The sequence below is a fragment of the Coffea arabica genome, chromosome 2e, assembly GCF_036785885.1.
Source record: "Coffea arabica cultivar ET-39 chromosome 2e, Coffea Arabica ET-39 HiFi, whole genome shotgun sequence".
NCBI lineage: Eukaryota > Viridiplantae > Streptophyta > Magnoliopsida > Gentianales > Rubiaceae > Coffea > Coffea arabica.
Genome location: NC_092313.1, coordinates 780,867 through 804,245, shown reverse-complemented (window position 1 = coordinate 804,245; position 23,379 = coordinate 780,867). Strand labels below are relative to the sequence as shown.

The window sequence follows — 23,379 nt, the reverse complement described above, 5'->3', positions numbered from 1 at the left end:
TAGCTTATATAAAAGCCTTGTTCTCGATTATTTTAGATTTTACAAAATTTAATTATAAAAATTAATTATCTGATTCAGCAAAAGCTATTTTTTGAATGATTATAGATTTCAACTTTTTTGTTATTAAAAAATCTACAATCATAATACAAATAGAACCAAGAACATCACAAAATGTAACTACTTAAAATTAGAATCCATAATTAATTAAAATAATTAACTGAGAACAAGTCCACAAATGGAGTGTTCTTGAGACTCATTTGCTAATAATTTGATAAAGAAGGTTCATTTAAAATAAAATTAGTTGTCTTTTAAATTTATTTTGACAATAGAGGATAGTTTTGAAATCTTAAACGTGGTTATAATCTAAAAAAAATGAACAATATGGGTAAAATTCTAATCACTGATAATTCATTAATTTTTTTCAATTAGGAATTAGAGAGAAATTCTCGGATTAGTTTGATTGCAAGTAATAGCTGATGGTATGATCATTTTGATTTCAAATTAGATACATGAGTTGATTGTGATACACAATTTTTAAAAAGTATCAAAATTTGTTGTATTTTTACAAATTATTATGTTGTGATCTTTATTTATTGCGTTTATACTTATATTATGCTCTATAATTAGGACTAGCAGCTGTATAACTTCAAGATTATGTATCGTGGAGCTAGATCTAGTTTCATCAATTACTTTTACCATAATCATACTTAATTACCTATTTGGCAGACGAGTTGTTTACCAAATTTTCTCCTACAAATTTTTAACAACTTTAACTTGTGTAATATCGAAAAACTTCTCAAAAATTTTAAAATACATATATTAAAATACCCAAAAAACACACAAAAAATTTTTCTTATTTCTTTTCTTATTCTTCCTCTCCCCATCTCATCAACCCACCACCATTTTTGTCATTGGCCAGTACCACCGATCTCTTTATTTTTTGTTTCTTTCTCTTCTCCCTCTCATTCTCCTCCTTTCTTATCCCCTTGTCATTCCTCCCTCCCTTCTTCCTCCTTCCTCTCCCCTCACCTTCTCCACTTCCCTTCTCCCTCCTTTTGGCACCCTCCTCCTTCCCCTAGTACGATCTGGTCACGCGATCAAATCACACTAGAAACAGGAGAAGGGTGACGAGGGAGAAAAAAAGGGGAGGTGGTAGGGGGAAAGATAAAGAGGAAATGAGAGAGAGAGAGAGAGAGAAGCAAAAAATGATTTTTTGTTGGAGCCAATTTGCCTACGGGGGTACCGACACCAACGGCCGCCTATAGCGAGGAAATAAGGAGGAAGATCAGTGATGGAAATGGAGAAGAAGAAAAGTATATGAAATAAAAGGAAAACGAAATAAAGGAATATTAAGAAAAAAATGAGAAAGAAAGACGAAGAAAAAGAAAAAAAAAAGTTTTACACATCCTAAAAAGGTTTTCTACAAATTATACAATAAGTTACAATTAAAATTTAGATAAACACCCAAAAAATTCACTTGTCAATGGGCACTTATGAACGATAAAGTTAATGGGTCGCAGAACTTAAAACTCAAGAATGATAGACATAACTAATTACCCAACCTCATCGCTTTTGCAACTGCCAACCAGAAACATACCTCATATTACATTTTCATGGAAAAATTTTGGGTAGATTCGGTTTACAACCTCTCATGTAGATTGAGTGACAAAAATGTTCCACATCAACTTCTCGGTTATTCACTTTTTTCTAAATTTACAGCCACCGGATCCTCAATATCCTCGATCCCTTTGCTCTGCCATTGCTGCTTTGCTTAACGCTCTAGTTATTACCACCACCATTATAGACATTACCCTTTACCTCTTTCCTCCAACCTAAGGCCCTGTTTGGCAAATGGATTTTTTGCCTTTTTTTTTTTACAAATTTTTTTACAATTTTAATTATAGTAATCTTGAAAAACTATCCAAAATTTAAAAAATACCTACATTATAATACCAAAAAACACATAAAAAAATTCCCTTCTCTCTATTCTTCTGATCATTATTAGCTTGCATTGTCCGTACAATTCCACCAGGATCTGGAGGTAGAATCAGGATCACCACAACGGTTAGTTGATCTCAATTTTTCCTTCCTTTTCAGAGTGAAGTTTTTGTCAATGCAAGATTGTTTTTTTACATTGTAAGTTGTTTATGATGTATGCCTTAATTTTGTGCAGCTTCCAAATAGACTTGGTAAAATGATTGCCCATCTACATTGGCATGATTACAAGAAGAAGTACGGGAAGCTTGATGAGTTTGTCTCCAGCCATCCTGAAGTATGCATTTTCTTCCTAAGTTAAATTTCTGCATTGCTCAATAATAAGTTTAAGTAGCCTATTTTCTCTTTCCAGTTATTTGTAATTGATGGAGACTACATACAACTTCGAGAAGGTGCACAAGAAATCATAGCAGCTACAGCAGCTATTGCCAAGGTTGCTGCTGCTGCTGCCGCTGCCGCTGTAACATCGTCTTACTCATCATTGGTGCCTTCTGTTGCTGTGACTCCGATGGCTCAGTCTCACCGGTTGAAGAAAGCTCCATCAACGGAGTCCACATCTGGAAAGTCTGACAGGAGCATTTTTAAGGAGTATGCAGTGTCCAGGCCTTCAAATGCCATCGATAATTCATCTCAGCTATCTGCAATGAAGAACCAGCATCCAAATGGTGTTTCCCTTAGCAACAGTGAAGGTGTGTCAAATGTAAAAATCTTGAGTAAACCTACGGATCACACGGGAATGAATAGCTCTGAGAGCACGCATGGGCAATCTATGCTATTGACATATGGAAATGGAACAAATTCTGAGAAGAATGATTTTGGCAGCTCCCAAAACAAGGGTTCAACTCAATGGAAGACCAGTGGGAGTGTAGTTGGAAATCAGCAGGGCAGGTACTCAAAAGAATATTGAATGAATTTTTTTCTTTCTTTTTTTTTTTTTTTTTGGTTTTGCAGATGCAATTTGGTACCTGTATAATATTTTCAATTTCTGCTGTTGTCAGGGTGGTTGGTGCTGCTGCAAGTCCTAGGAGATAGTAAGTAAAGACACATGCTCTTTTGAAATTATATATATATATATTTATATATGTACATGCATGCATAAATGCTTTATATATGTGTCTTTTGCATCTGAAAGAAGAGCTGAATTTTTGAGATAGTTTAACCGAGTGTGTTTGACCTTAGTCTTTACTTTGACTCGTTTCATGGAAAATCATGCCAGTCTCTTTTGAGTCTTCTTTCATAGTAATCATGTTTGACTGTCAAGGCCTAAGGGTTTTCTTGACTGTCAAACGTGTTTTATCAGCAAATGGTTAAATGCATAGGCAACTTCCTTCAAGTTTATGCACTGTAGCAATGAGCCAAGGTGTTCATAGACACGTCTGTAGTGCTTGATGATGATGTCACTTGAATAGAGAATATGGAATATGACATTGTTTACTGGACAACATAGTAGTATTATATCAAATGATCATTTGGTACCTTGAATGGTACATGAGATATTGGTAGTTTCTTTGTCGTGTGTATTGCTTAATGTTGGCTTATAGCTTACTGATTAGTTTTTGGCTTTCTCGTGAACTTATTCGGCAGGATTGGATGATGTCATTACCTAACAATGCTCGGAATTTTACATTGCTTGCAATGACATGATGTGTTTTGTTATGCTGAGTACTAAACATTGCTTGCGATGATGGTCACTATCTGACCCCTCACTTACTTTTGCTTTCTTTATTACTATTTGCGTCGCGTCAGGACTGAAAATCAGATGCCAAAAGTACCCTGCCTGCTTTGTTAAAAATGAGTTCCGAGCATCTTACGGAACTTGTTACAGGAGAACTGATAGGGGTAATATGAAACAGACCCTTCACTTGGATCTTTTTATTCAATGGCAGTGCATAGCGCGATATATTGAATTTTTAAGTCAATTGTCATATTAATCGCAGCTTTTTCATTTGCTTTGTGAAGAATTGAACCTTGTTCCCGGTGCTTCACTCTCTTCCGGTTGTCATATTAAAAGTACCCTGAAGGATCTGAGGGCGGCAAAACTCAAGATCTCTTTTATTGCTTCCTTTTGTTTTGGACTACAATAAGATAAGATTGAAAACCAAAAAGACCAAAAGTCATATTGAAAATTCTTGCTGGGCAATCATAACTGGATGAGAACCTTGACGCAGTCAGGTTCCTTCAGTAGATCAAAGGCTCGGTTTATGTCCTTGAGTTGAATTTCATGAGTTAAAAGCTGATCTAGTTTCTGTATCTCCTGCAAGATAGATGGGAAATTTCAGCTAATTTCTGTGGTCAACGTAGAAAGTTTTCGTTTCTGATCTCTCCTCTGTTGGATGGTGGAGAATTGAATTATTTCAGTTAAGGTTTGTACTTTTGAATAGGAAAGTATCCGAAATTTTTGAAGAAAAAGCTATGCTAAAGATAAATGGAATTTCAGTGCATTTTTCTTGAAGATTATTCTACCTTATTGATGCATTTGTCAATCACAACTGGAAGGTCAGACTGGACTTTAACCCCACCAAAAATAGAGTATTTGAATGTTCTGCATCCAAGCAGGGAAATGAAGTCGATTTCCATGCTCTTTTGAGTCCCTGCTCCAAGCATTATCGTTTTCCCTACTCCCTGATAGCAAATTACCAAGAAAAAGATAACTTGGAATTAGTAGCTGTTTCAAATACTATGCTCCATGGTTGTGTTATGGGACAGTTAATTACCATTTTGGTGGTTTCCAAAGCTTCGTTAACCAAATCAGGAACCCCCGTGCATTCAAAGCTATAGTCCACTCCTCGTCCATTAGTTAGCTCTTTCACCATTTCTGAGATGGATATATCACCAATGGCTTTGGGGTTTATATAATGCGTCATTCCAAAAGCTTCCCCCTTTTCGCGCTTGTCTTTGTTGATGTCAATGCCTACAATTTGTGCTGCTCCGCGCACTCGAGCACCCTCAACTGCCTGCATTGCATTTGAAAGTTAGGTCCTATGAGAAGAACGGGACAGATTGAGGAAGGATTCATTGGGATAGATACGATTGTATTTCGTGCAATTATATGAGGTTGTTGTATTTCTTCATATATTGGTGTACCTAGTTGTATTTACACATTGAGTTGATGTGCATGAAAAAAGTGTACGAATACACCAAGGTTATATGGTGGTACACCAAATTATGTAAGAAGAATGACAACCGTTAGAACTGCACGAAATCCTAACCGCATCGTCCCTCGTCCTAACATTTGGCATGTTGATGTTGCACTTACTCCCAATCCAACAGCGCCAAGGCCAAAAATAGCAACGGTAGAACCTTTTTCAACCTTGGCTTCTTTCCAAGTTGCTCCAAACCCAGTGGTGAAACCGCAGGACAGGAAGCTAGCGTGTGGTAGAGCTAGCCGTGAATCCATCTTCACGACGTAGTTAGCGTCTACAATGGTATACTGGGACCATGTGGAGCAACTAAGAAATTGGTACAGCATTTGGCGGCGACCTGAAGTTATAATGGACATTCTTGATGAACCATCTGGCATTAATCCGGTGAAAGCTTGCAAGGGGTAGGTCTCGCATAGGTTGGTCTTTCCGGAAATACAGTTGTTGCATTTTTTACACTCCCCCAAGTACGTAGGAATGACCATGTCTCCCACTTTGAGGTGAAAGACTTCTTCACCGACACTCTCTATCTGGCTGGAGAGAAGATGAAAGGGATTACTATTCAGCTCTATTTGGTCATTCTATAAAATTGATAGTTGAAGTCTGAAATTTAAAAGTTGAAACTGAATTACTGAAGCAAAATGCAAGAACAAAAGAGAGATTGGAAGAGAAATCGATTACCCAACACCTTCATGTCCCAGAACTCGAGGAAATAGAGGCTGGAATGAGGATTACCAAAACAAGTGAGAAAGAAAGAGAGTTGAGTTAAAAATCGGAAAACAGGATTACCAAAAAAAAAAAAAAAGGTATATGAGGAGTAAAGAGAGAGTAGTAACCGTTGGAAAGCCATTGCAGCATAAGACATCAGTGTGACAAAGGCTGGCAAATAACATCTTTACCCTAACTTCACCTGATCTCGGAGGTTCCACCTCTATCTCTTCTACCTTGGGTGCCTCGCCTTTTCCCCAGCAAACAACGCCTATTTTTATTTTTATTTTTATTTTTGAAGGAGGGGGGAGGGTGTAGCATCATCAATTAAACCTTAAATGGAGTATTGTGATATCTGGAGATACAAAGAGAAAAATAGCACAAGAGAACTAACAAGTAATGAGTAGGCAATTCCTTGTATTGCCCAAAAATAGAAAGAACGGACTTAAGGGAGCAGCAATAACGAGAAATCCACCGATCCACACGTAAAGTGTGAAACAACGACAATTGTACACAGATTGCATTATTGTAGCTAGGAGCCAATCAATTAGTAGTGGGTTCAGTACCTTTGCAAGCTATGATGTTGGAGCTATTGCGGGTCGACATTATCACCACACTTGATGATTGGGAGGGGAACTTGAATTGGCTTTTCTTGTGTGGGAGAGACGACGTTTTCAACTGCTTGAAACTTAATCTATATCGTTGTAGTATTGTAATCTGATCAGAGCAGAGCAGAGGAAAAGACAGTAATATGCTTTTTTAGGGCAGTAGGAATAATGTTGGAGTCTGAAGGACTATGACTGGTTTAGATTTATTAGTATGGTAGACCACATTTCCACTATATAATACGTATGCTAGTTGTACAGTATATGGCTTTTAGGCACGCGATGCATTCATTTGTCGGTTTACAATTATTGGGTGCCATGCAACTCGCATGCGCCACTTTTTTTTTTTTTTTATTATAAAAAAAATAGAGCTTTGCCATGCAACTCGCATGCGCCACTATTGATATTTTGTCCAATCACTGATCAATCACTGATAAACTGAAAAATAATAACAATTGTAGAATATATTATGAGATGCGAGGCTTTAGCAAAATGCTTTTTTGTGATAATATTCAATCACGATTGGAAGTTAATACAGTGGAAACAAACCTTTTTGTGGGTACAATAAAATGAATTACAACTTCTATGAATTGGAAGCATGAAAATACTGGTGTATTAGGGCATACATGCTCCATAACTATGTAGACGTTCTGGGCATCCTCAAATGCTCCATAACTATGTAGACGTTCTGGGCATCCTCAAATGCTTCATGAAATTGGACCAGATTCTTATGTCCAGACAAGGCTCTCAATATCTTTACCTCCCTACGGACATCTTCAATCGATATTGCGGTAGTCATCTGCCAGAAAGCATTTTCTGTTAACAGCTCTGCAGTAAAACTTAGCACCCACTTTCTGATAAATCAAATACACCTAAGCACGAGAGGATCTTCAAGCTTCTCGGACTCGGTGCCAATAAAATTTACCAATCAGTTACAGAGAGACGGAGATTAATAATAATACTAAGGAGCAAAACCATAATTTTGAACTCCCAAAATCAGACTTGGGGGTTAATCAATGTCCACTTGGTAGACTTAAGAGCCTTCTAAACCCAGACAAAAAATAGTCAGCCTAGGTGAGGACTGAGGACTTCAGCCAGGAATAGATTATGCTGACGCCGGCCAAATTTATGCGCGTTTAGAGCATTTTATATTGGAGCATTTTCCACCTGGCTGGAAGACCAGCAGCTATTTTACTGGTCAGCTTAGCACAAACTGGCCCGATTCACAATAAGTAGGAAATAAGATGTCATCAGTATTCAGTCCTAACTACTGAATAATACCTTGCCATGGGCTGGGGTGAGGTGAGGGGTGAGACGTTTTAATGATGCAGTAACATACATCCACCAAACGAGCAAGGAAACATTGACTGACACTCTCAAATGAACAGGCAAGTAGTTGCTTGGGCCAAAACGTAGAATGCCTGAGAACATTTCATCAGTCCGTAATGATATAAGTCTTTCAAACCGTTTGTTCAGTCGGGGGCATGAAAACGGCATCATTCTCTCAGCATAACCAAACCAGTGGGTATAAAATGGAGTACAAGCATCCTCACAGATTTGTGCATTTGTAAAGTTATGAGCAAAAGAATATGCATGCCTGATCATATGCCAAAGAAGTGACGCTCGTTCACAAAGTGAGAAGACTAATAATAATGCAAAATCAACATGCTGTCCATTCAGACCCAACATTTAGCTTCAAACCAGATCTGATTCCATTACAATTCTGTGCATGTACATATGATACCAAAAAAGAAAAAGCATCCCTTACTAGACAGCAACAAAAATCTTCCAAATTGGAGGGAACTCAGGAGCTCTTAATGTTAAACAGACAACCTCTACCTCTCTACAAAGTTCACAGCCACTGTGAGGGATTTATACGGCAGTTCCATTTCTTATCAATAAGGTGCTTAAACGAGATAGGAGATATGATGTTCCGTCCTCCAGTTGCTACACCTGCTTTTATCTCGCGCAATAGCCCTTTTTGTGTTTTATATGAGGGAGCTTACTATTTTCCAAAGAAATAGTGAAAATAGGAGAAAACCGTGATAAAACCAAAGTAAGAAAGTTCAGGTTGAATGATTGAGGTGCCTCCAAGGGTGCACCAGAAAAGGAAATAAAAACATTAGCCTAACAGGATAAAAAATATTTTGGATTTCAAATTTTAATTTTCAGATTTCAATTTTTATGAAATGCACCCTTAATCCAAGAAAGAAAAAAGAAAGGCATAGGTTCTTATGGAAATTGAGAGAAAGACCAGACATAGATAAAATAATTAGAATGACCAATTTGTCTTATGTGCTTTATAAATTTTAGCCTTATTGTTAGCTTATATAAAAGCCTTGTTCTCGGTTATTTTAGATTTTACAAAATTTAATTATAAAAATTAATTATCAGATTCAGCAAAAGCCATTTTTTGAATGATTGTAGATTTCAACTTTCTTGTTATTAAAAAATCTACAATCATAACACAAATACGACTAAGAACATCACAAAGCTAATTAATTCAAATTAGAACCCATAATTAATTAAAATAACTAACTAAGAACAAGTCCACAAATGGAGCGTTCTTGAGACTCATTTGTTAATAATTTGATAAAGATGGTTCATTTAAAATAAAATTAATTGTCTTTTAAATTTGTTTTGACAATAGAGGATAGTTTCGAAATCTTAAACGTGGTTATAATCTAAAAAAAATAAACAATATGGGTAAAATTCTAATGACTGATGACTCATTAATTTTTTTTCAATTAGGAATTAGAGAGAAGTTCTCGGATTAGTTCCATTGCAAGGAATAGCCGATGGTATGATCATTTTGATTTCAAATTAGACACATGAGTTGATTGTGATACACAATTTTTATAGAGTATCAAAATTTGTTGTATTTTTACATATTATTACATTGTGATCTTTATTTATTGCGTTTATACTTATATTATGCTCTATAATTAGGACCAGCAACTGTATAACTTCCGGATTATGTATCATGGAGCTAGACCTAGTTTCATCAATTACTTTTACCATAATCATACTTACAGTTTTTTGTCAAAATAACACTCTTTCTAAAAAATATTTTCAATATGATTCACTTTCAAATTTTATTCCCAAATCGATGTTATTGTTGCCACCTAATTACCCTGATTGCTATGTAGGATAACAAAAAATGAAAACTTTAATCTAATCTATAGTTTCCAACAAAAACTAAAAATTTAAACTATTTTATTATAGAGGCACAAAAGGATTGCTTAACTTTAATAAATTCCTTATAATTATTTAAAATAAATTCTACCACTATTGACCTTGCTATTATTGCTCTCAGCAATATTTTTTTAATGTATCAAACTTATTGCATATATTTTTCAAAAATGAATTTGCAAAATACAAAAATTGCAATGAAAATTGTAAGCAATAACAAGAAAAAGTTACAAAACTTCAAGACTATCATATTTGTTTATGTTATACTTCCTACTCCTTGAAAAGAACTTTTACAAAAAGTAATCAAACTATTGCAATTAAGATGATGCTAAAGTTTCTTGAAAGTAACAAAAGCCATTAATTGATGTTGAATAAATGTGCAAAAATACTTCAAGTATACAAGATTATTTGATCATGTGATAGAGAGGCACTACAAATGAACATACTTATATATGTGGCGGCAATCAAACATATTGAATATGAATCTATGTTGTTACGTAGTTTTCTTCTTAACATTTTATCAAACACGGTGTGAGAAATCATTTGTTAAAACAATTAGTATTCAAATTTTTTTGAAGGTTATAGGAATGTTCCAAAAACTGCACAATAGAAAAGATAATAGAATAATTTTCATTTACCTTAAGATTATCAATTTGAGGAGAATATTTTCATCCATAGATACAATATCAGGAATGATAATGAAATTTTAGATGTTGTTAATGTAAATATTGGCTTCTCATAATTACATTTGACAAGGAAAAATAATGAAAGAAAAAAGACAGCGAAAGGAAAAAAAAGGATAATTTCAGATACCTCCCCTGAGGTTTCTGACAGTCTCACTCTCCTCCCCTGTGGTTTCAAAAATATCACAAACCTCTCCTGTTAGAATTTTAGGTCTCATTTCTTATATCATCATCGCCAAAAAGACTTAAATACTCTCACAAGTTAGCTAATATTTCGTGATTATCAGGACAAATTTGGCGAAGTTAGTTATAAACACAATTAATGTAATTAACGATAAATTAGAATCCTTTAACCAATATAGAAACAGGCAAGTAACTAACATCTAATATAATATACATGTTTGTAAATTGATTGTACCTCATAGATCACCCCGTGTAAGGTATTTATAGGCAAATTAGTATTAGTCATATAGATAAAATTACATACCCACTGAAACTTGCAAGAAGATGCACAAGTGGGTCAAAGTACCAATAACCATTCCAAATGTATGCATACCATTGCACTATGCATATTGCTGCGATGACTAATTACAATATGCATGTGAACAAATAACTGCATGTTCAACAATTTCTATGCATCGTACTTGGTCAATAACACGGTGTACATTATTTCAACCAGATTGTACATTCACTAAGTATTTATATACATGCTATTTATTGAAGAAAACTACCTCTCTAATATTTCGTGATTATCAGGACAAATTTATTGAAGTTAGTTATAAACACAATTAACGTAATTAACGATAAATTAGAATCCTTTAACCAATATAGAAACAGGCAAGTAACTAACATCTAACATAATGTACATGTTTGTAAACTGATTATACCTCATAGATCACCCCGTGTAAGGTGTTTATAGGTAAATTAGTATTAGTCATAAAGATAAAATCATTAATGCAAGATAATCAGGGCATTTGTGGTATATAGTTGTTTCTCTCTCCAACTCTCCATTTTTTATTGTTTGTATTTTTGAATTGGGTCTACTTTGAGACTGCCTATTTAGTTTTAGGGAAAGTTTGTGGTATTTTTGAAACCACAGGAAAGGGGAGTGAGACTGTCAGAAACTTCTGGGGAAGTATTTGAAATTATCCCAAAAAAAATGGAAAGGTTCAGAGAGAGAATCGGAGAAGATATTAGTTGGAAAAAAAAGTTGGAAAGATATTAGTTGGGAAAGAGAGATGGAATGTGCCTCTATATCTATCCTGCCACATATGCAACATATGTGGCAAAAAAAGAATTAGAAAGGTAATAAAATTTAAAATTAGGTTACTTTGGGTATATGTTTCAAAAGAAGAGTTAGTTTGGCAATAAACTCATCATACTTAATCACCTATTTGGCAGACGAGTTGTTTGCCAAGTTTTCTCCTATAATTTTTTAACAACTTTAAGTTGTGTAATATTAAAAAACTTTTCAAAAATTTTAAAATACCCAAAAAAACAAACAAATTTTTTTTCTTATTTCTTTTCTTTTCTTCCTCTCCCCATCTCATCAACCCATCACTATTTTCGTGGTTGACCAGTACCACTGATCTCTTTAGTTTTTGTTTCTTTCTCTCTTCCCTCTCATTCTCCTCCTTCCTTATCCCCTTTTTCTTTCCTCCCTTCCTCTCTTCCTCTTTTCTCTCCAGCTATCTCCTACTTTCTCTCCTGTCACCTCCTCCACTTCCCTTCTCCCTCATTTTGCCACCCTCCTCCTTTCCCTAGTATGATCTGGTCATGCGATCAAATTATGTTAGAAGTAGGAGAAGGGTGACGAGGAAGAAAAAAAAGGAGGCGATAAGGGGAAAGATGGAGAGAAGAGGAGGAAGAATGAGAGACAAAGACAAAGTGAGAGAGAAGCAAAAAATGATTTTTTGTGACACCAGCAGCCGCCTATAGCGAGAAAGCAGTGAGGAAGATCAAAGATGGGAATGGAGAAGAAGAAGAGTATATGAAATAAAAGGAAAACGAAATAAAGAAAGATTAAGAAAAAAATGAAAAAGAAAGACGAAGAAAAAGGAAAAAAAAAATTTACACACCCTAAAAAGGTTTTCTACAAATTATACAATAAGTTACAATTAAAATTTAGACAAACACCCAAAAAATTCACTTGTCAAATAAGCGTACTCATGAACGATAAAGTTAATGGGTCGTATAACTCAAAACTCAAGAATGATAGACGTAACTAATTACCCGACCTCATCCCTTTTGCAACTGCCAACCAGAAACGTACCTCATATCACATTTTCATGGAAAATTTTTGGGTAGATTCGGTTTACGACCTCTCATGTAGATTGATTGATAAAAATGTTCCACGTCATCTTCTCGGTTATACACTCCTCTTCTTCTAAATTTACAACCACCGAATCCTCAATATCATCTATCTTTTTGCTCTATCACTGCTGCTTTGCTTAATGCTCTAGTTATTACCACCACCATTATAGACATTACCCTTTACCTCTTTCCTCCAACCTAAGGTCCTATTTGGCAAATGGATTTGTTGCCAAATTTTTTTTTACAAATTTTTTTACAATTTTAACTACAATTTAAAAAATACCTACATTATAATACCAAAAAACACAAAAAAAAAATTCTCTTCTCTCTATTCTTCTTTTTCCTCATTCCATTTCAACCCATCACCACCAGAGCCACTGGCCAACGCCAGACGTCAACTCTTTTGGCGTTGACGCTGGCTACCGTTTTTTCTTTCTTTTTTTTTTTCTTTTCTTTCTCTCCGCTTTCTCGCTTCCTCTCATCTTCTCATCCCCTATCTCTCTTTCCCTACTTTCTCCCTCCACCTTTTCCCCCATCCCGTCACCCTTCCCTTCTCTTATATGAGATTTGGATGTATTCTACGTATTCTATCTAATATAACAAATACTTTGCAATGAGTAGACTAACGTCACCGCTGTGCGACCAAATCGCACATGAGAAAGGGGGAGGGTGACAGGGGAAGGGAGAGGGGGAAGAAGGTGGAGGGATAAAATGGGGAAAGGGGGAGAAGAGAGAGGAGAAGAGGGAAGGAAGAGAAGGAGGGAGGAGAATGAGAGGAAATGAGTGGATGGGAGAGAGAGAGCGAAAAAAGGGAAAAAAAAGAGAAGCTAGCCTCATTGATTGCCATAAGGAATGGAGAAAAAGAACAATGGGGTGGGGGTGAAGAAGAAGAGAAGGAAAAAAAAAGAAGAAAATGAAAGAGAAAGAAAATGAAAAAGAAAAGTTTCTTTGAAAAAAAAAAAGGAAATTTTTTACTCGCCTCAAAAAGTTTTTCTATAAATTCTACCATAAGTTACAGCAAAATTTTGAATAAATATCTAAAAACCTCATTTGAGAAATAGGACCTAATTTCACTACTCATTTCTCTTCCATCCTGCAATTTCTTACTACTCTGGTAACCTATAAACTTCTCACCTCCTCTGTTAAAAGATTTTTCTCCCTCTTCCTCTTTATTGGGATAATATTTACATCTCCAACTGTTTTGGCCTCTTATTCTCTATCATAAAAGTTCCATCACTTATCTTATAGTTTCTAATGTCCTCCAAAAATGCAAGACTTATAAATTTTTTAAGTAGATCTGAAAATCAAATGAAAGATATGACTAATAGATTTTCTTCCTCTCATTTTTCAAAATTTTCTATCCCAAGTTCTTTTTTATTTTTATACTTTTTTTGCCATTATGTCTCATTTCTCATATCATTTTAAGAATGAATTCCAACTTCGAATGACTTAACTTTGCATATGTAAACCTGATTCGTAAGGCAAAATTAGTTGATATTATAAAGACCAAAAAAAAAATGTGGTTGGACCTTTATATATTTAGTATACTGCTCAGTTGAGATGTTTACTGTCAAGAGTAAGAATGGAAGGCATAAAAGGAATAGCAAAAGCCTTGAGAGAAGAGCTTATTAATTCAGTCAATGTTGTTGTGGATCCAGATGATGAGTAGAGAGATGGAACAATTTTGGTTTTGAAGTGTTAAATTCGCATTGATAACGTGACAAATTCTGGATCATTTGATCTATGGGTGGGACCATAAATCGGGTCTACCCAAGTATTTGTCCATTTTTCATCACTCGAAAATATTAAGGTTACAAAAACATCCACGTTTTAATTGAAGGGTGCAATCGGATTCAATTAAAGTTTATAACTTATTGAACTTGAGCACGAGGATAAATTGAAACGTCAAGCTCGACTCAAATTTGATTGAGTCATATTAAGTGCTTACTCCTCACAAATTATCGACTAAGGAATCCTTAAACCTACTAGAGCTCCTGATCAAGTCTTGTGTAGACGAAATTTTTTCATGCCTTTGGATGCCTTTCCTACTTTTAATTGTCAAATACAGGATTCGAAGAGCTCCTGATTAGGTCTTATATAGATGAAGTTTTGTCGTGCCTTTTCTACCTCTAACTGTCATATACAAAATGTGAATCTAGTAGCTAAAAAGACATTAAGAACTTTACCCTATCCTAATCATTGGGTCGATTCTAGTGGCAGGAATACATGTTATAAAACCAATTTTTGTTAGGCCATGATCCAAATTAAGAACAGCACAAGTTAAGTTTGTTTTGGTGTCGGCATCTCAGTCACAATTGCATCATACCACATAGTGTAAAAACGGTTCATATGTTAAACCTATTTGAACTATTTGTACTAGAGTAGAGTAGTGCAAAATGGGTTGGCTCAAAGAAGCAACTCGGACGTAAAAGATTTTCTTCATCATGTATGAAAAAAGGCGGGAGTGTTGGGCATTTGCTTGGGCTTTGGGGTATCCATGCCCAACGCCCAATCATATCTCCTCACGCACCGCAAACTCTCTTCGTTTTCTCGTGTCGTCAAACGTTTCGACTCATTTTCACTTTTTTTAGCCTCCAACATCCAATTCCCTTTAAAGCCAATTAGTAAATTAAATAGTTAAAAATCCCCACCTTCTCCCCTAAAAATCTGTATATACGCCACCGTAGAGAGAGAAAGTAAGTGAGAGAGAGCTGGTCGGTAGTCTACAAATCCATTCCTTAACTCACTGACTGACTCTGAAGCATGGCAATTCTGTCTCATTCATTTGATTCAACCCTTCTTTGACCTCATTTTAGTCCTTTATTTCTCGCTTTACGGTGTCTTTATTTCTCTCTTGCTTGCCGATATACATTCTTTAGGGTTTTGGGGGAGATATTAGGGTTTTTTTAAAAAAAAAAAATTTTGTCAGCGAGAAATTGGAGGACTATTTGTAGTGGGGAGATTTGACCAATGGAGGCCGCGGCAGGTGTTGCAGCCGCACGCGGTGTTTCTCTGTCCGTGCCCTCGTCTCAACCTTCTCGCAAAGAATGGAGGGTTGTTTCCGAAACATCGGTTCGAAGTTCCAGCAACGAGGTATTCTTTACTTTCAAAGCCTACTTGCATTGCTTGTTTCTTACTACTTAGATTGAAAGGGCTTGTGAATTTTGTCGCTTTTAATTGAGATTACAATAATGGTGAACTGTAGGAATTGGAGCGTTCAAAGTTGGGGCAATCGGATGAGAGATTGATATACGAGGTAATAAATGTCTTCTTAAAAATGGGGTCTTATGGACTTTTTCTGTATTAATACTCTTTTGATTAGGGAATGTGAGTGAAAAGTGAAGGTTATTTTATGTGGTGTTAAGGTGCAACAGGGAAGAGAGCCGGCTGATGTGGATTTCTGTTCCATTACCATTGACGGAAGTTTGGACAATGATATTTTGCAGCAGAGGCTGCATAGCGTGGTGAAACAAAGAGAGGAGTTGCAGCAGATGGAGACCGAACTTCGCGCTCAACTTATAGCAAGGGGAGAAATTATGGAGATGCGGAGCACTTATGATGCTCATATCAAAGAGCATGAAAATGCCAAAATCAAGCTTCAGGTTTCATGTTTAGCTGATTAGCGTATATGCATTTTTAGAGTAACGAGTTTGTGGATCCTTTTTTTTTGGCACTTCTGGGTTGCTTATTGAATAGCCCTTTCACTGCCTGTGAAGGAGCAACTGCGAGAGAAGGAACAAAGGATACTCGAGTTGGAGAGAAAGATGGAAGACAAAGAAAGGGAGCTGCACGCTATCAGACTAGACAATGAAGCGGTTTGTTTTGCAACTTTTCACGTTATTGAAGGTAATCTTGTTTCAGCCCCTGGCGCGCTTGCTAACCTAAATTCATTCTTTGTTATAAACTTTAGCAGGCATGGGCTAAAGAGGATCTTCTTAGAGAGCAGAGCAAAGAGCTACAAACGTACAGGTATGAGCTCTAGAATATTCTGAGGTCAGAGCCCATTTTTTAGTGGAAATGAGGTGACTTTTTGGCTATAGTCCTCTCGTCTTTATGCCCATCATTTTCTTGGCAAGCTTTCGAAATTTCATTCAGATAAAGTCCTGGTTGCTTGACGAAGAGAGAGAAATTTTTTCCTGTTGTATGTTGTTGTGAGCGTTCAACATTTGTTCTTCTGCTTTGTTTTTGTAGGAGGGAGCGAGATAACACCGAGGCTGAAAGAGCCCAGCATATCAAACAAATCCATGAACTTCAGGAACATTTTCAAGAAAAGGACCGACAGCTGATGGAGTTGCAGGAACAGGTATTGCTTTTGAATCTGAAGTTAGCAATTTTCATCTACTTTAGCAAAGCTTTTTGACCATTTTAAAATGCGAATTGGAGGAATTTTTTTTGGGCCTTTTCGTTTATATCCTGCTAATTAATATGCTCCCCAAAGATCATACATGAATTTTAATTTGTTTCCCTTTGTAGAATTACCATGTCAGTTTTTCCAGCATTTTTTGAAAAAGTTGTTCAATCATATTTATTCAATACTGTGACTGGTTGGGAATCTTCATCATGCAGAATAGGATTGCTCAAGAGAACATCCTCTTCAAAGATGAACAGTTGAGAGAGGCCCAGGCTTGGATAACTCGTGTACAGGAGATGGATGCACTACAATCAACTACTAACCACTCTTTACAGGCTGAACTTCGAGAACGCACAGAGCAATATAATCAGCTTTGGCTTGGTTGTCAAAGACAGGTTGTTAAGGTTTAACCAAAATTGTACTTTCACATTTCCTTGCTGGTCTCCTGCTCTTGATTTCTTCTTCATCCTAATTCTTTACAAGTACTACATGATTTCCCTAGAAACAAAATGTATTGGTATGTGTATCAGTTAAAGCCAATGATATTTGTTGTTTTCTTAGTTTGGTGAGATGGAGCGTCTTCATCTCCATATACAACAGCTGCAGCATGAATTGGCTGATGCAAGAGAAAGAAGCAACACATACTCAGATGCCTCACATGTTTCTCAGACAAATCCAAGGGATGTTTCCCAGATTGGAAAGAGCAATAGTGGCCACCTGGATATGAGTGGAAGTGGTTCACCTGGTGAAAGCTCTAGCCTACCTAATGGAAATGCTGATAATGCTTCGTTTGTTTCAGTAGGCAATGCATCAGTGCAGGTAGAGTTTCCACTAAAATTATTGTCTGGATGTTTGTTTTGCAAATATTGCTGAAACAATTCCTTTTTAACGAATATATGGATGGGTGTCATTTGTGGGTGATACCTATCCTAAATTCACTCTTGCATTCTCATTCCAATACAGATTATTAAAATGAGGAGTTTGTGTAAATAATGAGGCGTTAGACAGAAGATTTCTTTTTGTTTTTGGAATTTTGTACTGCTTCTTTGAAAGGCATCAAATATGTTGTATAGCTCTTCAATACATTTACACCTTACTTTAGGGCGTTGCTACATTTTAATCCTTTATGTATCCCAAGGAAGTCCCAATTCTTCTTTTTTTTTTCAAACTGCAATCCATATCTCTGTTTACTTGTTGAATATATCTGAGGATCTCATAGTTGAAGATGCCTAAGTTGTTAGAATGTTTTGGATATTCAATTCTGCATCTATCAACTTCACAAGCATGCAAACAACTATTAGAAGTTGTCGGTTAATTCCATGAAGCTGTAATCTTTGTTGTCATCAGCTGAATGACAAGTTCTAGAAAGGTGGCACTGGTTGCCAGTCCTTACTGTATCTGCTGCGGATTGAAAAGTACCCTACAGTTTTCTGTATTATAAAGAAACTAATTTGAGATTGTTGGCATTGTAGAAGTATAAAGCTATTTGAATCTAGATCAACGTTGAGTTGGAGATGCTCCTGTCACCTTTTTAATTTTTTGTAAACTATTTTTTCCCTAGTTTTTTATTACTTTCAGCACATTTGTTCTTCCTCCATGTCATGTCCAACTCATGAATATAAAACACAAATATGATGGTTTTCTTTCACTTTATCTTTTCCACCTTATGTTGCTAGGCTGATCATGCCCATGGTGTTCCAATTGCTCCTTCATCCCTACTTGGGATGCCAACTTACCTTCCACATGGACAGATGACTGCCGTGCATCCCTTTGTGGTGCATCAGCAAGGGGTACCTCATTCTGTACCATCACATGTTGGACATTTTCACTCTGTGCCAGCAATGTCATCACTTCAGCAGTGGCAAAACCAACAGGTGCTCTATTAAAATTTTGGCTGGTTTATCTCGAGTGTTTACCTTCAGTGTGATGGTTTACCAGTGTCACTGTTGCTGTCTTAGGCTGTATCAGAGGGTGCAGCAACTCATGATCAACATTCTCTACAAACTGAACCTAACATGTTGAGGTCGGATTCCAATTACAACTATGAATCCTCTGTAAATGGTCAGGTTCTTCATTCGGGTTATATGAACGTTAACATCAGCCAAGGAATGGAACCTCATTCTGTGGTTTCATCCTCAAATGTGGAGGGACAGGTCGATGGCTTAAAACTATAATTGCTTAAACTTGTCTTTGTTGCTTCTTTTATGTGGATACTCATTCTCTTCAGCCACAAATCTATTGCAGCCAGTTGAATCCATAGATACAAGCTACCTTTCTGGAGCCCAACCTCAGCAGAGCTTGCAACAAATATCTTCCCAGTTTCATGATGCTTTGAGATTGGATTCTCTTGCACACGTTAACGACACAAAGGTAATGCAGTTGCTTAATTCAATGGGTCTCCAGGGTTAAGTTCACCTAATGGTCTGGTTGCTTGTGCTAGGCTCGCTGTCTATTTGTCAGTGGAGAATTTGTATTTCGATTCATTAAAATCTTCATCTGGAACAGGAGAAGAATGTCAACTCATTATCTAATTCTCCTATGGAGGTGCAAGGTTTAATGATGGAGAAAAGTGGCTCTGTCTCCAATGAATCATCTTCTGAAGAAGCAAATCATGCTGCAAATCTGAGCGAAAGTACAATGGATACTGCTGCAGAAGTCATTCTTTCTGAATCCTTCGCTGCTACGGGTCAGAAAAATACAGGTATAGGTGGAAAATTATCAGAGGCTAATCTACTTGATGAAAGATCATTATTAGCTTGCATCGTCCGTACAATTCCACCAGGATCTGGAGGTAGAATAAGGATCACCACAACGGTTAGTTGATCTCAATTTTTCCTTCCTTTTCAGAGTGAAGTTTTTGTCAGTGCAAGATTGTTTTTTTACATTGTAAGTTGTTTATGATGTATGCCTTAATTTTGTGCAGCTTCCAAATAGACTTGGTAAAATGATTGCCCCTCTACATTGGCATGATTACAAAAAGAAGTATGGGAAGCTTGATGAGTTTGTCTCCAGCCATCCTGAAGTATGCATTTTCTTCCTAAGTTAAATTTCTGCATTGCTCAATAATAAGTTTAAGTAACCTATTTTCTCTTTCCAGTTATTTGTAATTGATGGAGACTACATACAACTTCGAGAAGGCGCACAAGAAATCATAGCAGCCACAGCAGCTGTTGCTAAGGTTGCTGCTGCTGCTGCTGCCGCTGTAACATCATCTTACTCATCATTGGTGCCTTCTGTTGCTGTGACTCCGATGGCTCAGTCTCACCGGTTGAAGAAAGCTCCATCAATGGAGTCCACATCTGGAAAGTCTGACAGGAGCATTTTTAAGGAGTATGCAGTGTCCAGGCCTTCAAATGCCATCGATAACTCATCTCAGCTATCTGCAATGAAGAACCAGAATCCAAATGGTGTTTCCTTTAGCAACAGTGAAGGTGTGTCAAATGTAAAAATCTTGAGTAAACCTAAGGATCACACGGGAATGAATAGCTCTGAGAGCAGGCATGGGCAAACTACTCTATTGACATATGGAAATGGAACAAATTCTGAGAAGAATGATTTTGGCAGCTCCCAAAACAAGGGTTCAACTCAATGGAAGACCAGTGGGAGTGTAGTTGGAAATCAGCAGGGCAGGTACTCAAAAGAATATTGAATGAATTTTTTTCTTTCTTTTTTTTTTTTTTTGGTTTTGCAGATGCAATTTGGTACCTGTATAATATTTTCAATTTCTGCTGTTGTCAGGGTGGTTGGTGCTGCTGCAAGTCCTAGGAGATAGTAAGTAATGACACATGCTCTTTTGAAATTATATATATATATATATTTATATATGTACATGCATGCATAAATGCTTTATATATGTGCTATTTTGCATCTGAAAGAGGAGCTGAATTTTTGAGATGGTTTAACCGAGTGTGTTTGACCTTAGTCTTTACTTTGACTCATTTCATGGAAAATCATGCCAGTCTCTTTTGAGTCTTCTTTCATAGTAATCATGTTTGACTGTCAAGGCCTAAGGGTTTTCTTGACTGTCAAACGTGTTTTATCAGCAAATGGTTAAATGCATAGGCAACTTCCTTCAAGTTTATGCATTGTAGCAATGAGCCAAGGTGTTCATAGACACGTCTGTAGTGCTTGATGATGATGTCACTTGAATAGAGAATATGGAATATGACATTGTTTACTGGACAACGTAGTAGTATTATATCAAATGATCATTTGGTACCCTGAATGGTACATGAGATATTGGTAGTTTCTTTGTCGTGTGTATTGCTTAATGTTGGCTTATAGCTTACTGATTAGTTTTTGGCTTTCTCGTGAACTTATTCGGCAGGATTGGATGATGTCATTACCTAACAAATGTGCATTCAAAATTGCACTTTCGATGATTTTGGGGATGATGACAAGTGGGAGGTCTTATACTCTCTAGTTCGAATCTCCAGTTGCTGATTAATATCATTCACCGCACCCTTTTCTTGAACTTGGCTCATTTATCTGCGTGTTTTGTATGCTCGGAATTTTACATTGCTTGCAATGACATGATGTGTTTTGTTATGCTGAGTACTAAACATTGCTTGCGATGATGGTCACTAGCAACTTTCATCGTTTAATTTTAGTCGGCGAAAAAAATGATATCTGACCCCTCACTTACTTTTGCTTTCTTTATTACTATTTGCTTCGCGTCAGGACTGAAATCAGATGCCAAAAGTACCCTGCCTGGATTGTTAAAAATGAGTTCCGAGCATCTTAGGAACTTGTTACAGGGGAACTGATGGGGGTAAATATGAAACAAACCCTTCACTTGGACCTTTCTATTCAAATGGCAGTGCATAGCGGGATATATTGAATTTTTAAGTCAATTGTCATATTAATGGTAGCTTTTTCATTTGCTTTGTGAAGAATTGAACCCTGTTCCCGGTGTTCCACTCTCTTCCAGTTGCATAGTTATTTTTAAGATGTGATATGCTGGCTGATCCTGCGGCATGCTTGTGTCTGAGAGGTTTTACCATCTCATTGGAGAACCTTTTCAAGACAAAGTTGATTATGGTATGCAAACAGATATCCAATGTACCGAGCTACCATATGCCAATTTACTGAGCGAAGGAAACTTAGATACAACGGTATCAAACTTAAGGAACAGGCTGGCACCGGAGTTAACTTACTTGAGCCACCAGCTTCGCATAGAATGAACGGGTAAAATTAGACATGGTCGGGCTGTAAACAAAGCAAAGTAAAAAATAATCACAAAGTTATGTACGGGACAGAAACTAATGGAACAAGCAAATTCTCTGAAGATTGCTGGTGAAAGTCATAGGAATTGTTTGGGCAATTTCAGATGCAGATAAAATAACGTATAGCATTTAATTTTGGATGACCGTGAAGCATCACGACCTTCCAAATGAACGCATATCGGATGGAATTAGTATTAACGGGTAAATTTAGCATGGTAAAAAAAACCAGCCCCGAGTGGTGGTTCAACAGGCAATCAAGTGAATTGGCCATCTAACTAGGTTGGGTTGATAGTTAGATCGGATAGGTCATAAATTTCTTGATCAGTTAATGATTCGACGGTTCAATCGATAAAATTAAAAAAACTATTGATTGAACCACTATTTCAAAAAAATTGTTTGGATAGTGTATTATTTGGAATAATTACTGTAGCATTTTTTGTGATATGATGTACATGAGATAAAAAGGTGATTGGGAATATAAAAAGGTAGGTTGGGAAATGTGTTTGTGATGCAAGCGAAGTATTATTTGGAATAATTTTGGTATCCAAATACTCCCTATATTATTTCTATAATTTAGAATATAGTATTGCATTATTTAATATAGCTATTGGTTGAACCGATCAACTTGCAATTGAACTAGCAATCGAATGAACCGTTCACCTTTGCGGATTAAAGCTCAGGCCGGGTTTTGTACCTATGAAATTTAGCTATTGTTAAAAGGGAAGAAAGCAATTTGAACAATACAGTCACGAGCAGGATGGAGACTAATGAAACAAACAAATTTTGTCAAGAGTTGATGGTGAAAGTCATATGGATTACTTTGAGTTTGAACAATTCAGATGCAAATAGACTCACGTGTAGCGCTTCTGTTCTTTAATTTTGTTTTTCAATGGCAACAGTTATAATACTCAACTTCAACAGAAAGGAAGATCAACTAAATTGTGGCACAGACGGTCTTACCGGTCCGGAGTGACCGATACCCAGCGATAAAAAAAAAAAAAAAAGGAAGATCAACTAAATTGTACAAAGGTTAAAGGGGAAATAGCCCAGTTAAACCATAAAGGTGCAATGATGCACCCTCTAAATTATTTTAATTATTTTAGCTGCAGGATGCTGGATTTGAAGTCTCCATCTACAATAGCTCATAAAGAAATTTTAAATCTCTCT

At 36.4% G+C, this 23,379-nt stretch overlaps 3 protein-coding genes across 8 annotated transcripts; 2 read left to right on the top strand and 1 right to left on the bottom strand.

The window, feature by feature from the left end:
- The first annotated feature begins 1,996 nt into the window (after window positions 1-1,996).
- On the top strand, window positions 1,997-3,605 carry LOC113729874 (uncharacterized). The gene is made up of 5 exons (XM_027254178.2): window positions 1,997-2,064; window positions 2,174-2,272; window positions 2,348-2,883; window positions 2,994-3,026; window positions 3,580-3,605. Coding segments are annotated over exons 2-5 (648 nt in total). The 5' UTR covers window positions 1,997-2,064; window positions 2,174-2,194; the 3' UTR covers window positions 3,581-3,605.
- Window positions 3,606-4,020: 415 nt separating this feature from the next.
- LOC113729873 (CYP enzymes assisting alcohol dehydrogenase) lies at window positions 4,021-6,639 on the bottom strand. Of its 2 annotated transcripts, none has more exons than XM_072077982.1 (7): window positions 6,410-6,639; window positions 5,972-6,114; window positions 5,817-5,854; window positions 5,180-5,669; window positions 4,710-4,949; window positions 4,459-4,617; window positions 4,021-4,249 (listed from the first exon to the last, which is right to left on the bottom strand). In XM_072077982.1, exons 1-7 carry the CDS (start codon window positions 6,447-6,449, stop codon window positions 4,136-4,138), a joined length of 1,224 nt encoding a protein of 407 aa, XP_071934083.1. In that variant the 5' UTR covers window positions 6,450-6,639; the 3' UTR covers window positions 4,021-4,135. The 2 variants fall into 2 exon arrangements, with proteins under 2 accessions (XP_071934083.1, XP_027109978.1); XM_027254177.2 differs by having other exon boundaries at window positions 5,252-5,669.
- Window positions 6,640-15,450: 8,811 nt separating this feature from the next.
- Window positions 15,451-21,627, top strand: LOC113729872 (uncharacterized). Of its 5 annotated transcripts, none has more exons than XM_027254175.2 (16): window positions 15,451-15,729; window positions 15,842-15,892; window positions 16,002-16,238; window positions 16,353-16,451; window positions 16,550-16,605; window positions 16,828-16,939; window positions 17,203-17,382; window positions 17,549-17,806; window positions 18,664-18,861; window positions 18,946-19,140; window positions 19,232-19,357; window positions 19,493-19,801; window positions 19,911-20,009; window positions 20,085-20,617; window positions 20,726-20,758; window positions 21,315-21,627. In XM_027254175.2, coding segments are annotated over exons 1-16 (2,610 nt in total). In that variant the 5' UTR covers window positions 15,451-15,606; the 3' UTR covers window positions 21,316-21,627. The 5 variants fall into 5 exon arrangements, with proteins under 5 accessions (XP_027109976.2, XP_071934082.1, XP_027109977.2 ...); XM_072077981.1 differs by having other exon boundaries at window positions 15,468-15,729; window positions 16,083-16,238; window positions 16,547-16,605; window positions 21,315-21,535; XM_027254176.2 differs by having other exon boundaries at window positions 15,468-15,729; window positions 16,011-16,238; window positions 16,547-16,605; window positions 21,315-21,535.
- The last annotated feature ends 1,752 nt before the right edge of the window (window positions 21,628-23,379 follow it).

Bases quoted from the DNA above. Each gene is read 5' to 3' on its own strand.
- LOC113729872 (XM_027254173.2), top strand. From the start codon at position 15,607: ATGGAGGCCGCGGCAGGTGTTGCAGCCGCACGCGGTGTTTCTCTGTCC. The intron at 19,358-19,492 runs GTAATGCAGTTG...CATCTGGAACAG, and splicing joins CACACGTTAACGACACAAAG to GAGAAGAATGTCAACTCATT. The intron at 20,010-20,084 runs GTATGCATTTTC...TTCTCTTTCCAG, and splicing joins TTGTCTCCAGCCATCCTGAA to TTATTTGTAATTGATGGAGA.
- LOC113729874 (XM_027254178.2), top strand. From the start codon at position 2,195: ATGATTGCCCATCTACATTGGCATGATTACAAGAAGAAGTACGGGAAG. The intron at 2,273-2,347 runs GTATGCATTTTC...TTCTCTTTCCAG, and splicing joins TTGTCTCCAGCCATCCTGAA to TTATTTGTAATTGATGGAGA. The intron at 2,884-2,993 runs GTACTCAAAAGA...TGCTGTTGTCAG, and splicing joins GTTGGAAATCAGCAGGGCAG to GGTGGTTGGTGCTGCTGCAA.
- LOC113729873 (XM_072077982.1), bottom strand. From the start codon at position 6,449: ATGTCGACCCGCAATAGCTCCAACATCATAGCTTGCAAAG. The intron at 6,115-6,409 runs GTACTGAACCCA...AAATAAAAATAG, and splicing joins CAACATCATAGCTTGCAAAG to GCGTTGTTTGCTGGGGAAAA. The intron at 4,950-5,179 runs GTTGTCATTCTT...AATGCAATGCAG, and splicing joins GATTTCGTGCAGTTCTAACG to GCAGTTGAGGGTGCTCGAGT.